This window comes from Cervus elaphus, chromosome 29, assembly GCF_910594005.1.
Source record: "Cervus elaphus chromosome 29, mCerEla1.1, whole genome shotgun sequence".
Classification (NCBI taxonomy): Eukaryota; Metazoa; Chordata; class Mammalia; order Artiodactyla; family Cervidae; genus Cervus; species Cervus elaphus.
This window is the reverse complement of record NC_057843.1, coordinates 46,612,909-46,629,732: the sequence shown is the minus strand read 5'-3', so window position 1 is coordinate 46,629,732 and position 16,824 is coordinate 46,612,909. Positions and strand designations below refer to the sequence as shown.

Below are 16,824 nucleotides of genomic sequence, written 5' to 3'. Positions count from 1 at the left end.
CACTTGCTCAAAATGGTTCAGCACATATTTGCTTATGAAATAGTCACTTTTTATTTCAGTGCCTTACCTTATTTCTGCCTGAAGCCTGAGATCCCTACTTTCTTCTTAGTCTAGAACGTGTATATATGTCACCTTGCCTTACTGTCTTTGGAACCCTCATACTTATGTGGATTTCCTGTGTGCATGTAATAAATTTTGTTTTCTCCTGTTAATGTGTCCTATATGTCATGTTAATTGCCAGTGAAAAGAACTAAAAGAGGAAAGAGGGGAAACCTAACTCTTCCACAGTAGAAGATGGAGATTATGAAATTACTGCCAGAATTTAGAGTACAGAGAAGTCTTCTAGGTCTCGACAGAGGCAGGAGAAAAATGCCCACCTGAATGTGCAAATCACGGGCCTTCGCGAGGTTTCCGAGTTCACCCAACAAAGTCTCAGAGCAGGAAAGGGGAAAACATGGTGTCACTATGGGCTGCACTCGAGGATACTGGAAATCATCAAAAACACTTGGTAAAGAAACTATGGATATCTGAATGTGTAGCATACCCCAAAATGCATTTCATACCACAGCATGATTTTACATCTTCATCCCTGGGGACAGTCCTTCATTCCAGGAGTAGTGAATGGGTTTCACGGAAATGACTCATGGTTGAGGACAAGGAAGGGTATTTCTGTAACACCAAGTTCAATGGAAGAAGATCCCATCTCAAATGCAAGACACACGAAAGCTCAGACTGAGTGGCTTTTATGAAGAGAATTAGGAGGCAGAGGAGACATTTCAAATGAGAGTGCTGGAGAAACTGAAAATGGGGTGGTGGTCTGTTCCCCTTTCTACATCTTAGGGCAGTGGTGAGGCTAAGGATCCACTAAGTTACATCTAGGTCTCCCAAGATGAAACTGAAAGACCCCCTCCAGGACTGAGGGGTCCTATGGTTTCCAATCAGACCTTAAAAAATGGTCAGGGAAGAGTCTGGTTTGCCATCTAAGAGACTGCCCAGTAGAGCCAGAGACCAGCCTGCTGGGGGTGGGACAGAAGACGGCACTGCCCCCATAGGCTCACAACACCTGGGCGCTGTGCCGGGGGTGCCTGGCTGAGGCCTTCGGGCCACATGACGTGCCGCACATCTATGGGCCAAGGCAGTCTGGCGGGGGCATCTGGGCTGGACACCACCTGTGTTTCAGACCCGATCGGGGGTACAAGAGGCCAGAGCCAACGGTGATATAGCTAACAAACCACACCACAACATCTAGTGGCCACCAATCTGTGTACATCAATGAAGCCCTCTTCCACTTCCCACAGACCCAGCCTATGAAATTAGAAGGTCTCAGAGGAAAGGGAGGGAAGACCACTGAAGAAGTAAAAAAAAAAAAAATGCCTGACCTTACTAAGCTGAGCTGATGGGTTCCCCATGAAAACAATTTAAGGTTTTAGGAAAATACTTTTGCATGCATGAAATAAGCTAACCATATAGACTGCTGCCGCTGCTGCTGCTAAGTCGCTTCAGTCGTGTCTGACTCTGTGTGACCCCATAGACGGCAGCCCACCAGGCTCCGCCGTCCCTGGGATTCTCCAGGCAAGAACACTGGAGTGAGTTGCCATTTCCTTCTCCACCATACAGACTAACCTCTACCAAAACCAACAAATCCTACAGTCAACACAAAGGCAATCCAAAAGCGAGATAGGAACAAGTTTACTTACATTCCTCTGGAGCATTTCTGACACAAATCTGAAATAAAACAACAAATGTAACGTTAGAAAATTTAGGCATTTTTCAAATAAATTTTTTAAAAGGATAAAACCATGATCCTTACGTTTGCCCTAATTTTAATATAAACATTTCTAATGCTGGATATGTTTCACCACCACTAATTAAGGATTAACAAGTAGTAATTACTTTGTTCTCTCCTTTGTAGTCCAAGAGATGGAGTGCAAAATCACAGGGAAATACAATTTTATCATCTACCATCAGCTGGGCTGCTCACAAGTATTCCCACAGCACTCAAGGTGTTCAGATAGATTAAGCTCTGTTTCAGGGAATATCGCCGTATGTTTATGTTCCATGGACGTTAGAGTTTTGGGGTCCTATGTACCTGGAGGTATTCAGAAGCCATAGACTCTGCACTTTCAGTTTCCCTAAAGTAGAAGCTGTTTGCCTACACAATCACAATAACATCATTTATTTTCAAAGGCCAGGTCCTACGGGGCATGGATGTTGGAGTAAAGCAGAAGGACTAGGCCAGACATGTTGTGAAACAGGTGGTGACAGGGGTGGTGATCTTACCAATTATATCAGCGGGGATGATGGTATCTATATGGCCTATGAAATTGACTATTTCTGCCTTGGCTGGAAATATTTATGAACTATAGCTTCCTACCTTCTGGTGTTACTTTGTTTAGGAATAAAATGTGAATTAGGGTTCACTATTCCCACAAACAAGGCCTCCCGGGTGTCGCTAGTGGTAAAGAACCTGCCTGCCGGCACAGGAGATGTAGGAGACCTGGGTTCGATCCCTAGGTTGGGAGGATCCCCTGGAGAAGGGAATGGCAACCCACTCCAGTATTCTTGCCTGGAGAATCCCATGGACAGAGGAGCCTTGTGGGCTACAGTCCATGGGGTCACAAAGAGTCAGACATGACTGAAGCAAATTAGCACACAGCACATTCCCACAAACACAGATTCCTAGAAAAGTTGAGCATATGGCCAAATGCTAAGGGGAAAATGGGTGCTTCCTTCTCTCCGCAGGCACATAGGAACCTCTAAACCACTGTTTTCAGAGGACACACTTAAGGTGGAGGCCTGAGGAATGGAGAAAAGTTGGACACTTCAAACTTTGCATCAGGATACATTTGGTCTTGGGGAAGGTATAAAGCTAAAGAATTTTCTTCTATATTTCTTGCATGTTGAGTGTCATACAACACAGTTCCTTGTGAAATCCTCAAGGTACCATGAGAAAGCCATTAAAGAAATGTAGGAAAAGGGCTTCCCTGGGGGCTCAGTGGTGGAGAGTCTGCCTGTCAATGCAGGAGGCACAGGTTCAATCCCTGATCTGGGGAGCAGGATCCCACATGCTGCAAAGCAACGAAGCCTGTGAACCACAGCTGTTGAGCCTGTCCTCTAGAGCATGGGAGCCACGACTACTGAAGCCTGCATGCCCCAGAACCCATGCTCTAAAACTAGAGAGGCCACCAGAATCAAAAGCCCGCACACTACAAAGAAGAGTAGCTCTCACTCGCCACAACTACTGAGGGCCCAAGAGCAGCAGTGAAGACCTATCACAGCCAATAAATAAATTAAAGTTATATATATATATACATATGTAGAAAAAGTACCCATGGCATCAGTAGCATGAAGTGAAGTGAAGTGAAGTCGCTCAGTCGTGTCTGACTCTTTGCGACCCCGTGGACTGTAGCCCACCAAGCTCCTTAGTCCATGGGATTCTCCAGGCAAGAATACTGGAGTGGGTTGCCAGTTCCTTCTCCAGGGGATCCTCCCGACCCAGGGATCGAACTCAGGTCCCCCACCTTGCGGGCAGATGCTTTAACCTCTGAGCCACCAGTAGCATATCCCCATGTAAAATAAAAAGAATATTAACAAAAGCACATGATCTCAAGCAACAGCATAACCTATACCCAAAAGTAATTTAATGAGCAGGCCACAGACACTCAACACAAGTTTAACCTACAGGAGAAGCCCAGATCTATAATAAAGTAGGTAAATCATTCACTTTTTAAAAAATCCTTCATTTTAAAAAGGGATTTGCCCTTCCTAAAGTATGGTAAGTACCCAGAGGCTTTCAAATATAACTTGATATACAAAAATAGTATTGATATGCAACATTTTCCTAAGGATCAGGTCAATTTCATAAAAGTTAGACACACCCAGTCAGTGACATGTGTGCACATTCTGCCTGGGTTAAAGGGGTTTCTTCTCTCCATCTGTAACTCCATCCATAAGATAAATCAAGACAAACATACCTCTCTGTTTCCTTGATTGACTCCTCAGTGGTTTCTTTGTATTCTGGAACAAGGTCATTCAAATCCATGCAAATTTTGCCCACAAATGCCCGCTGCCCAAATTTATCTGTGAGAAACACAGAAACCATTTCAAGTCATGCTTCTTTCCTAAAATGTACTTTCCTGAGCCCTTTAAAAACATTTTAAATTAAAATCATTATGAAAACATAAGTGAGAGTATAAAAGATCATCATATTATTTAAGAACAATTTTTTTAAAAAGCCAGTTAATTCTGTAAGTAGTAAAGATTCTCCCACTGGTGGCTGACTCCTCTGTTTACACCCAGGACGAAGGATATTATTTGCTTAAGGTAAACTCAGATGTGTGCAATGTCCTCTATGATGTGCAAGGTTATGAGAAATATACCCAATAATGTATGTAAAGTGTCTGACACATGGGGCTTAGAAAAACTGTCACTATTCTTAACTGTAGCAGTGCCAGTATTCTTCAGTTCAGTCACTCAGTCATGTCCAACTCTTTGCAACCCCATGGACTGCAGCACACCTGATGTGTGGACAGGCTTCCCTGTCCATCACCACTCCCAGAGCTTGCTCAAACTCATGTCCATTGAATCAGTGATGCCATCCAACTATCTCATCCTCTGTCATTCCCTTCTCCTCCTGCCTTCAATCTTTCCCAGCATCAGGGTTTTTTTCTAATGAATCGGTTCTTCACATCAGGTGGCCAAAGTATTGGAGCTTCCGCTTCAGCATCAGTCCTTTCAATGAATATTCAGGACTGATCTCCTTTAGGATGGACTGGTTGGATCTCCTTGCAGTCAAAGGGACTCTCAAGAGTCTTCTCCAACACCACAGTTCAAAAGTATCAATTCTTTGGTGCTCAGCTTTCTTTATGGTCCAACTCTCACATCCATGCATGACTACTAGAAAAACCATAGCTTTGACTAGATGGACCTTTGTTGGCAAAGTAATGTCTCTGCTTTTTAATATGCTGTCTAGGTTGGTCATAGCTTTTCTTCCAAGGAGCAAGTGTCTTTTAATTTCATGGCTGCAGTCACCATCTGCAGTGATTCTGGAGCCCAAGAAAATAAAGTCTCTCACTGTTTCCATTGCCAGTATTGTTACCTGTGAGGAATTTTGCTTAATCCTACTAGAAGTTCTCAACACTGAAGAACCTAATGCTTATCAGAGGTGCTAGAGGAATTCTATTTCAGTTAGAAAGTTGATGCTACATGAAGCAGTGTTCATTATTTTAACATCTCTACCTCTGTCATAAGAGTCTTTCAGAAGTCTTTCTACATCTCTCTTTCCCCTGTAATTCATTGTAATACCTGGCCATTAGATTACTCTTCCTTAAATCACCACCTTCATTACATACCTTATCTGACTCAAAACCTTTTTTGAGTCTTTGATGCATATCTGAATCACTCCACAGTCTGAAGCATCCCCTCTCCCCAACTTCTTTCCTCCCACCATGCAATGAATCCTTCCCTTTAGTTCAACTCCTCTGTCCCCTGCTTCCTGTATCCTCTATGGACATTCCTGACCCCATACCCATACCCCCATGTCACTTCTCCTGTCTTAAAGGCATTTTCCTGTCTCATCTCCCTTGAAAGTCCAGTTTAAAGGTCCCTTCAATGAAATCTTTCCAGATGATCCAATTCTGGCTTCATTCTGTCTCCTCCAAAATTCACAATATTTACTTTCAGCGTCACACTTGAAGTCTTTGGCATACACTACCTTGGCCTGCAAACAAGTGTCGGCACATCAGTCAGTAGTGTTTACGGAGCACCTGCTATGTGGTAGGCAATGTGCTGGGTACAAGTTTTGGAATCATCCATCTAAATCCAGTCTCAGCTCTGCTGACTAGCTGTGGGACCTGGGGATGTTGCATAACTTCTCTGGGCGTCAGTTTATCCATCTGTAACACAGGGACAGGAACAACTGTCCCAGAAGGCTATTTACAGCTAAACGGAACCAATCCATGTAGAGTGCTTTGCACAACACCAGACATCCAGTAAGAACACTACAGCTGTTACTGAAGTTATTAATCTATGTTGTTGTTTCGTTACTAAATTGTGTCTGACTCTTTTGTGACCCCATGGCGTGTAACCCACCAGACTTCTGTCTATGGGTTTCCCAGGCAGGATGACTGAAGTGGGTTGCCATTTCCTTCTCCAGGGGATCTTCCCGACTCAGGGATCGAATCCATGTCTCCTGCATTGGCAGGCCAATTCTTTACCACTAAGCCACGAAGGAAGACCTTTAATCAATGTGTGTACCTATTAACCAGTTAATCCTATCTGATTCCTCAAGGGCAGAGGCTATTTTCCATTTTACTGTGTTCCCAGCATCTAGCACAGTGCCCTGAGTCTAGCCAACAGCCAAGAACTATCTGTTGATTATAAGAAGCTGTGGTCATTGCTAGCATTAGTAAATCTGCTCCAAAAAGCCCTAAATTAATACACACCTATTTACGTCATCCTACAACCAAAAACAAAAAGTAAATAATCAAATTACTTAAACAATAGAAAGAGTTCAAGGGCCACAGTAATACACAAATACCTAATCACTTGCAAGACGTTCAGTGCTCAAACTCTAGCAATTAAAAACCAGGACTGCTCACAAGCATAAGTCCCTGCCAGCATGGTCCCACCTGCCCGCTTCATGTGCCCATAAATCATCCTTTTATCTCCTCACCTGTAATTTCTGCAAGAAGCAGTGATGAGTCAGTGTGAATTGTTCCAAAGTAACAAGCTGTGGTTGTTCCATTCTTTAGTGTTCTTCTCTAAAAATAAATCACAAAAACCATGAATTGCCTGTGCCCAGAAAAGTCGCATGGTATATACACATGAAGATGGAATTTTGGTTTTCAATTTTAAGCTGTTTTTACTTAAAGGAATGCCATCTTGACATGAAATGTAATTAAGGTAAATGGCAAAAGTATTTATATTTCAAAAATGTTAGAACTTTTGATTTCCTAGATTCACAAGGTTCTGTGTTGCAGAATTTATAAAATGTGATACTAATTCCTGACTTTTTAGGCTTGTTTACGGATATGCAAACTTTATTGGGAAGGAATAAATACAATTTATTCTAGAAATTACAGGATAAAATTATTCAGCCAGCTATTTAGTTCAAACTGGCAGATTGATCACATGTTTCTATCTCTCTTCCTCAGGAAATCTCCACTAAAATAATGTAATGGAGTGTTAACATTTATTAACCCACGAGGAGAGAGGAGACATGAGCAGAGGAAATATTTTAACGTCTTCACAGAAGAAAAAAACATGAATAAAAACCTGGAGGCAACTTGGAAAAAGAGAGAAACATGTGGTTGTTAACAGGGAATTGGCTGAAAGTGTGTATACAGATGATTAAACCTTGGCAGGACTCTTTCCTGTTGAAATCAGCCGTTCCTTGCAAAAGAGATTTACTCTTTGCGGAAATTTGATAGTATTTAGAGAATACAAGCCCAAAAGGACAAGGTGAGGCACAGGCTGAAAGAAAGAGGCTTAAGTAGATAGGTGGCTGACTCTGGGACCCATGGTCATCTTCCCCAAAATGTCACATGTACTACTTCCACCAGTTCTGGTAGGATTGAAGGACTTCTTTCTAGAGAAGATAAATGGCTCTAGAAGAAAGATGTCCTCACAGTGACATTTAGGATCCACAATTAAAATGGCTATTCACTGCCCTCGCTGTTCATCCTATAATGAAGCTTTCCCGGCAACCAGTGTGATAATAGGAAAGAACACGCCCTATCCTAGCAGCCTCTGCTCAGCTTCAGCCAATTGTTAGAGATCAGTGATGTCAGTTCATCTTGAAGGTCAAGAGAATTAGGAAAACTGGATTTTTATGTGAGTATTTTCAAATTTTAAGACACTTAGCACATGAAATAAAATATGAATGACTGTAAGTAAAGGATGTTTAGAACCTGTCAGCTACAGAAAAGGATGCACTAGCTTTCTGCCAGAATCATATGCTGAAGAGAAAAGTTAACATCTTGACAGAGGCATCGAATTCAGTCTCCATCTGCCAGGAAAGTGCTTGCATCCTAGTGTGAAATAAAGTGAAGTCGCTCAGTCATGTCCGACTCTTTGAGACCACATGGACTGTAGCCTACCAGGCTCCTCCATCCATGGGATTTTCCAGGCAAGAGTACTGGAGTGGGTTGCCATTTCCTTCTCCAGGGGATCTTCCCAACCCAGGGATCAAAGCCAGGTCTCCCGCATTGCAGGCAGACACTTTACCGTCTGAGCCACCAGGGAAGCCAGGGCTTAGTGAACATTGCTGAATGAACACATGAGGAAGCAGACCAAACTAAAACAATCAGAGGTATAAAATGATCTAAAATTAGCATTGTTACATGTATATAACAGGACACAGTATCCTTGAAAGAGGAAGGGGCAGCAAGAGTGAATTAATGACTTGCAAAGTTGGGCTACTGGCGTTCTCTAAGAATGTGGCATAAAAGTATATACAGAAATGTCACTGTTTTTCTAAGAAGAGTTATCAAAAGAAAGAGCACATTGGAAGGGAAAATATACTAAGATCAAGAGAAATGGCGGGGGGCGGGGGATGGGTAAAGAGGCAGAGAAATTGAATGAGCACGTGTGCATGAGAAAGCTTTATTTCCCAAAATGGAAATGATACTATATTAAAGAAATGAGCTGGAAAAAAAAGAACAGATCTATAAGTGAAATTTCAGAACATCAAGGATGAAGAAAATCTGGTAGGGCAGCAAATTAACTAGAAAGGAAAGAAAATCAGACTTGCGTTGGTACATTGGATGGTGGTGAGCAAATCAAGAATTCTCTCTAGAGCTAAACTGCATCATTCAAGAGTCAGAACAAACTTTTGGTAATTCAAGGGTTTGGATTATCACCTACTTTATTAGAATAGATTATCATCGTCTATATTCTAAGAAAATGAATCCAAAAGAAAGACTGGGGATCCAAATCTAAAACATTTTAAATTTAGATGGTGAAAAAAAAAAAAAGAACTAAAATCTCACATGATGTAACACAGGACATGGTGAGGGAGGTTCTATCTTGAAGAAAAGAAGCCTAAGTTTCTTATCCTATTAAATGGGAGACTATAGAGGAAAATGATAGAAGACTTGTAACACTTATAGCAACCTAATTTAATAGATATTTTTTCAAAAGTCACTGTGACAGACAAAAAATAGTCTTTTTAAAAGTGTACAGAATAATCATAAAAGTTGACCTTTTGTTAGGTCATAAAATAACAGTGAACTAAGAATGGAGAAGAAAATGGCGACCCACTCCAGTATTCTTGCCTGGAGAATCCCACGGACAGAGGAACCTGGCAGGCTATGGAGTCCATGGGGTCGCAAGAGTCGGACACGACTTAGCGACTAAACCATCCATCCATCCAATTACCAAGAAAAATAACCACACAAGTTACATTTACTAACCAGAATAAAATGAAACTCAAAACAGAAGTGTATCTGACATTTTCTAAACTCTCGACACTTTAAACACCTTTCTAAAACGGGCTTGAAGAAGAGCTCAAATGGAAATTGTCAGTTAATTAGCTATGATGACAGTGGAAGTAATACTACCAGACCCCGAGAGCAAGTCCTTTCTCTGAGTCAGGGGAGATAAAGGTTCTCAAATAGAAAGGCTTCTAGTTGAGAAACTGCAGTTTCAAACTGGACTGGAACAAACTAGAGAGACTAGAAAGTTTAAGAATCGGCTTAAATTACATTTAAGGGACAGGACAAGGAGAGCCCGCAGAGGAGGCGAGGGGGGAGAGGAGGGGGAGGAAGAGAGGCAAGGAAGACTAGGAGGAGGAACACACAAAGCCACTCATATTGGTACCCACTGGGTTCAGCCAACTGTGAGTGCCTTCTGTATGTAATTTAAAAAGTAAGGAACGAATCCAGTTTTAAAATTTTACTGGATAAGCCATTTAAAATGCAGCTACTGTTCTTCACATGTTCCGTGTTTGGCTGTCCCAGGCCCCTTCCCACCCTGGTTTCTCATCAGTTTTTGAGAGGGCTCTTCCATTAATAATTGATTTTGCATTTTTCCCATTTATAAGAAGTCTAACGGGAATAACATCAAAACTGTGGCTGTGTTGCCCAACCTTTCCCCAGCTTTTAATTCTTGATAAGAATTGTCAATTCTTGAGACCAAACCTTTTGAGCTCAAAATAGATTGTGAACTTAATATGACCAAATGCTGGAGACAATGTGGAGAGAAGGGAACCCTTCTGCACTGTTGGTGGGAATGTAAATTGGTTCAGCCACCATGGAGAACAGTTTGGAGGTTCCTTAAAAAAGTAAAAATAGAGCTACCATATAACCCTGCAATCCCACTCCTGGGCATATATCCAGAGAAAAACATGGCCTGAAAAGATACATGCACCGCAATGTTCATTGCAACACTGTCTACAATAGCAAGACATGGAAGCAACCTAGACGTCTATCAACAGAGGAACGGATAAAGAAGAGGTGGTGCATACATACAATGGAATATTACTCAGCTATTTAAAAAAAAAGAAATAATGCCATTTGCAGCTACATGGATGACCTAGAGAGTATCATACTGAGTGACATAAGTCAGACAGAGAAGGAGAAATAGCATATGACATCCCTTCTATGTGGAATCAAAAAAGAAACAATACAAATGATCTTTCTTGTAGAGACAGAAAGAGACTCAACCGACTTTGAAAACAAACTTACAGTTGCCAGGAAGGGAGGGGATAGTTAAAGAATTTGGAAAGGTCATATACATACTGCTATATTTAAAACTGATAACTAACAAAGACCTTTTGTATAGGATGTGGAAGTCTGCTCCATGTTATATGCCAGGCTGGATGGGAGTGGTGTTTGGTGGAGAATTGATACATGTGTATGTGTGACTGAGTTCCTTTACTGCTCACCTGAAACTACCACAACATTGTTAATCAGCTATACCCCAATACAAAATGTTTTTGGTATCCAAAAAAACATTTAAACATAAATTTATTTTTAAAAATATTTATTTATGTATGTATTTATTTAATTGGCTGTGCTGGATTTTAGTTACGTCATTCAAACTCTTAGTTGAGGTACGTGGGATCTAGTTCTCTGACCAGGAATCAAACCTGGGCCCCCTGCATTGGTGGCTTGGAGTATTAGCCACTGGGCCACAAGGGAAATCCCTTATTTAAAAAAAAAAAAAGTTAATATGACCATGAGCTTCAAAGCCACTATCAACAGGCCCCTTATCAGATTATATAATTTCCATAAGCTAAAATAGGGGAATAGAGTGGTCCTGACCTCTTGTCTTTTTACCTTGTACTTTAATGATTTGATACCTCTTTGGAATTAACTGAATTCATCTGCTGAATTTTCAATAACCACATAGAGTAAACATATTCATTCTGTTATCCAGGAGAATGTTTGCAACCAGTTTGTCTTAGTATATTTACAAAGAATCTCATTCTCCAGTCCTTTGACTCATATTAATCTATATAATATACCAATTCCTGAACTTTCCAGTCTTTCTAGTTCATTCCAGTCCAAAGTCCAATTTGAAATTTCAATCTCTCACCCAGTTTGCAATGTTTAAAGGGAGCTATTCCAGGACTGACTTACTGGAATTTTTTTCTCAACAATCTCAAGAGATGTTTGCTAACGTATACTTTAAATTATTTTAAGATTAAATTATCACTGTGCAAAACTCTGGGGTCTTGATTGCCTATTTATAGATCCAGGATGGTTTTCTGAAGGAGACAATAAAAAAACAAAACAAAAAATGTCTCGGTTCACGGGTACTGCCTCAGCACCCTGGTTTGGATTGCCATAGGCGATCTTCAGCCTAAGGGACAGATTCTAATTAGCAAATCTCAACTTTCTTAAGGGGATGCCCATTATACTCTCAGCTCATCCAACTCTATCAAGTCTATGGGCCTGGCTCACAATCAGAAACGGAGGATGTGTACACTGAAAATACTTGTTGAAAGTAACACCTATTTCTCCTATTTTGTACTCACTGACAGCAAATACTTTGATTTCCCTTTCTGGTTCAGTTAAAGCCAAATTTGTGACAGATTCTAACAAATGCATGGACCCCCCATAGTATACATTTTTCTTCGTTTATTTTTTTCTTTGCTGTGATTTCATGACTCATTTTCTTCTCTTGTACACAATGCAATTTTAAGATATCTCTAACCCTTTTTAGAACAATGCAAGGTAAAAATAAATTTTGAGAATAAACAGATTTGGTGTGGTTAAAACGATTCATTAACACAATGCACTAGCAACTTCCTACACAGCTTTAGTCCTTCTCAGTTTTCCTGATGTCGTGTGGATCCATGCTAAATATGTAAAATCCACAATTACACTGAATTTATAACTAAGCATGGCAAATATATAAATGACAACACTTGCTTTTACTGTTCAAGGCTTGGATGCTGCAAGATGTGGGAAACTGGCAGGAAGGCTAGGTCACTGTATAAGGCTTACTATATTATCACCATCACAACATTACTTTAAGAGAAAACGCATCAATGGGTCTAACAAAAATGCAGGAATGTTCAGGCTAAGTGTTCTACACGACAAGAGTTAGTGGTTAGATAAGATATTTGCAGCTTTAATTCTCAAATGCAGAAGTTATCTCTGGCTGCTGAATCGATTGGGCATAGGGTTGGAGTAGATAAAGGGAGCTGGTTTTCTTCAGAGAGTGAAAGGAAGGGTATTTCAGGGCCTTTAGTATATGCTGGGTTGGCCAAAAAGGTTGTTAATGTTTTTCTGTAAGATGTTATGGAAAAACCCAAATAAGCTTTTTGGCCACCCCACAGTTGGCACACACTACAGCCACTGTCCTCAGACCAAACTAGCTCCATAGTTCCCTCTAGTGGGCTAACATTCACCACATTCCCACATGCCCTGCAACAGGGGACCATCCTAGTTTCCTTCCTTTCAAAGCTACCAAAATAATGTGATATCCTTCTAATTTTAATTTTAGATTTCCCTGGATATTTCTTAAAGCAAATACATATGTTAGGCACTATTTTAAGAGCTTAACAAGTATAGACTTGCTTAATTACCATAACAATCCTAAGAAGCAGGTACTGTCATTATCTTTTTTTTTCTTTACAGATGGGGAAAGTGAGTCACAGAACTTTCCAAAGGTTACACAGCTATTCCATATGGTACCCAGAACAGCACCGTGGGTTGGCAGGGGTAAAGGAATACACGTATGCATTAAACCCAAATTTAGTTAAAAAAAAAAAAAAAAGAGTAATGAGAAGCCAGGGGATTTGAGGATTTAGATTCAGGTGTTTCTTGGCTAGTGACTAGCTGTGTAGGTGAAGTGGTCACACACTTACGGAGCTATGAAAGAACTAAAAACACCTCTATAGTCCATGATAGTCTTAACGGCCTGTTTTTAATAACTTAAATCTGCCCCCAAGAAATGGATGTTTCTATAGATGACTGAATATAATACACCAATACTCATATGCAGGATACTTACAACAACTCTGGTATATACTTCTTCAGCAAAGTCAATGCTCTGGAATTTGTGTTCTGTAGGAAATGTGTACTTGGTCAACCATTCCAAACGTGGGAGGTCCACATTACTCCCAGCAAAGGAGTACTGAGGGGCATGGATGTGTGTGTCGACCAGCCCCGGCATGAAGAACTCACTGGAAATTAAGATAGGGAGAAAAGAATTTAATAACATCTTTAGTCATTTTCCATATCTTTAAATCATGTTTTCTCTAGGCAGTGATTTAATTGTTTATCCCACCCAGAGTAGATGCAATGAGGTGAATGTAAATTATATCATATAGAAGTCAGAAAATAAAAATGAAACTCTGCTAGGAGAGACACAGTCCTAAATTGGAATGACTTGGTGTGAAGTTAACCAAAGATGCTGCAAGGAGGAAAAAACACAGCACTGGGCAGACGCAAAGCAGTCGTTGCCCAAGAAATGTGTGAAGCTATGATTTAACCGTATGATTTTTGTTCCTAAAACTAGGGGCTGTAGAACAGAGAGCAAAAACGAAAAGAGGAAGTCAAAGCTTCCAGAGCCAGGATGAGGAATTACACACAAGTCACCGAGGATGACTGATGATGAGAGAAAGTATCCACAATTTTAGTCCAATGGTCATCTGAACCTTGGTTGACTACAAGAAATCTAGTCCTTCTCCATGTGATGTAGGGGCAACGTTCTGACATAGAAGTAGCAAGAGAATAAGGCTGGTTAGGGACGGGCAATCTGAGAAGATGAGCGTGTCAGTGGGTGAGTGGTGTAAACAGCTAAATGAAGGTACAGTTGCAGTGATATGACAACCATTCTCCCAATGCTTCTGATCACTCCCACTGTTTCACCAATCAATATTCCTATTTCTATTAACTCTTATCACAGAAAGTCCTTGAAAGGTGTTTTCAGAGACACTACCCTCAGAATTGAGGCCACCCAATGCTAATAGATACTTAAAGCTTTTCCAAAGAAATCATCCAGTTCACTGGTATCTAGTATCTAATCACATCCAAGCAGATATTTGTTAAAAGACAGGAAGCACCACCGCCACCATCACTCCAAGTAAATATTAGTTACATTTTTATATACATAAAGAACTTGAACTCAAAATTTGACATAACAAAGAATCCCTCATAGGACCAATTCAAATGTATATCATCTAATGAAAGACAAAGCCACTAGTATCTATAAATGCCTTATTTTTTTTTTAATGAAAACTATGTATGGTGGGGATGATGATAAAGATGATGGTGACAGCAGACAATGTTTACTAAAATTGGACATGTACTGGGCACTGGGTACATCATATTCTAAATATCTCATTTGTGGAAGGCAGTTTATTATAGGGGTTACATATACACATTCTTGACTAAGACTGCCTGATTTTTTGTTTTGTTTTGTTTTCAACAGACTGCCTGATATTGAATTTAGGCCCCACCGTAAAATGGAAGTGGTATATTCAACATATTATTTAACCTTTCTGTGACTCAGTTTCCCCATATAAAATGGAGATAGTAGTTTCACAATAGGGCTGTTGTGAGGATTGAGTTAGCATTTGTAAACACAGTGCCTCGGTAATGGAAAGCACCAAAAAAAGTAGTTGTGAAGATGATGTAATACTCACAACAAACACATGAAGTAGTACTGTAATCCCCAGCCACAAAAGAGTAAACCTAAAGCTAGGGAAATTTAAATAGCTAGAAAAAAGTAATCATTCAACTTCAGCTCTGGAGCCTAGATTCAAGCCCAGGCAGTAGCCTCCATAGTCTTGGTCACCACCCTCAGAATTTTTCATTCACTCTGGAAACGAAAAGCAGTGACAATCTACAAGTATGTCAAGAAGGCAGTGTGCAATGAGTCTACAATGTGGGGGCATGCATAGCGGGAGAAGGAAACATAGATTCCTCTCCGGTATTAGTCACTGTGCTCACCAGGACACTTTAGTCCTTGGGGCTGAAGGGCTCACCATAAAATGGAATGTCTGTGTGACTTCTTCATGTAGTTGAACTGTCCAATCAAATATTTCCCAAGTATCTATTCTATTTAAGAAACTCTGCTAAGCATCGAGTCCAAAGAAAAATAGGACATTTTCTTATCCTCAAAGAGACTATAATTTATTTGAGGAGATTAGGGATGAGTGAAGACATCTGTGTGTGTGTGCGTGTGCATTTGTGTGAGTGTATAAAAGAGAGGGAGGACAAACATAAAAAGATAGAGACCAAGACAGAGAGATAGAAGGAGCAATTTCACTCCTGGTAATTTACCCAAGTGAAATAAATCATATGTTTACAAGAAAGACTGTATAAGACTGTTGATATGGTTTTTTTTTTTTTTTTAATTTTTTTATTAGTTGGAGGCTAATTACTTCACAACATTTCAGTGGGTTTTGTCATACATTGATATGAATCAGCCATAGATTTACACTTATTCCCCATCCCGATCCCCCCTCCCACCTCCCTCTCCACCCGATTCCTCTGGGTCTTCCCAGTGCACCAGGCCGGAGCACTTGTCTCATGCATCCCACCTGGGCTGGTGATCTGTTTCACCATAGATAGTATACATGCTGTTCTTTTGAAACATCCCACCCTCACCTTCTCCCACAGAGTTCAAAAGTCTGTTCTGTATTTCTGTGTCTCTTTTTCTGTTTTGCATATAGGGTTATCGTTACCATCTTTCTAAATTCCATATATATGTGTTAGTATGCTGTAATGTTCTTTATCTTTCTGGCTTACTTCACTCTGTATAAGGGGCTCCAGTTTCATCCATCTCATTAGGACTGGTTCAAATGAATTCTTTTTGACGGCTGAGTAAAATTCCATGGTGTATATGTACCACAGCTTCCTTATCCATTCATCTGCTGATGGGCATCTAGGTTGCTTCCATGTCCTGGCTATTATAAACAGTGCTGCGATGAACATTGGGGTGCATGTGTCTCTTTCAGATCTGGTTTCCTCAGTGTGTATGCCCAGAAGTGGGATTGCTGCGTCATATGGCAGTTCTATTTCCAGTTTTTTAAGGAATCTCCACACTGTTTTCCATAGTGGCTGTACTAGTTTGCATTCCCACCAACAGTGTAAGAGGGTTCCCTTTTCTCCACAGCCTCTCCAGCATTTATTGCTTGTAGACTTTTGGATAGCAGCCATCCTGACCGGTGTGTAATGGTACCTCATTGTGGTTTTGATTTGCATTTCTCTAATAATGAGTGATGTTGAGCACCTTTTCATGTGTTTGTTAGCCATCTGTATGTCTTCTTTGGAGAAATGTCTGTTTAGTTCTTTGGCCCACTTTTTGATTGGGTCATTTATTTTTCTGGAATTGAGCTGCAGGAGTTGCTTGTATATTTTTGAG

At 40.6% G+C, this 16,824-nt stretch overlaps 1 protein-coding gene and 1 long non-coding RNA gene across 7 annotated transcripts in view; one reads left to right on the top strand and one right to left on the bottom strand.

Annotated features, from left to right (window-relative positions):
- Positions 1 to 8,987, top strand: part of LOC122686077 — a 92,239-nt gene extending 83,252 nt beyond the window's left edge. For all 3 annotated transcript variants that reach the window (XR_006338617.1, XR_006338618.1, XR_006338616.1), the window contains 2 exons: positions 2,743 to 2,861; positions 7,155 to 8,987. This is a non-coding gene — a long non-coding RNA (uncharacterized LOC122686077). The remainder of the gene's footprint in view (positions 1 to 2,742; positions 2,862 to 7,154) is intronic.
- Positions 1 to 16,824, bottom strand: part of GDA (guanine deaminase) — a 103,690-nt gene that overhangs the window by 26,572 nt on the left and 60,294 nt on the right. For 3 of the 4 annotated variants that reach the window (XR_006338615.1, XM_043891176.1, XM_043891175.1), the window contains exons 3-7: positions 13,465 to 13,636; positions 6,674 to 6,761; positions 3,975 to 4,080; positions 1,698 to 1,725; positions 378 to 485 (exon numbers count right to left, since the gene is read on the bottom strand). Coding sequence is in view for 3 of the 4 variants with exons in the window: in XM_043891176.1 (XP_043747111.1) it covers positions 378 to 485; positions 1,698 to 1,725; positions 3,975 to 4,080; positions 6,674 to 6,761; positions 13,465 to 13,636 (502 nt within the window). In the remaining variant the exon portion in view is untranslated. The remainder of the gene's footprint in view (positions 1 to 377; positions 486 to 1,697; positions 1,726 to 3,974; positions 4,081 to 6,673; positions 6,762 to 13,464; positions 13,637 to 16,824) is intronic. The other variant, XM_043891177.1, reaches the window with a different exon arrangement.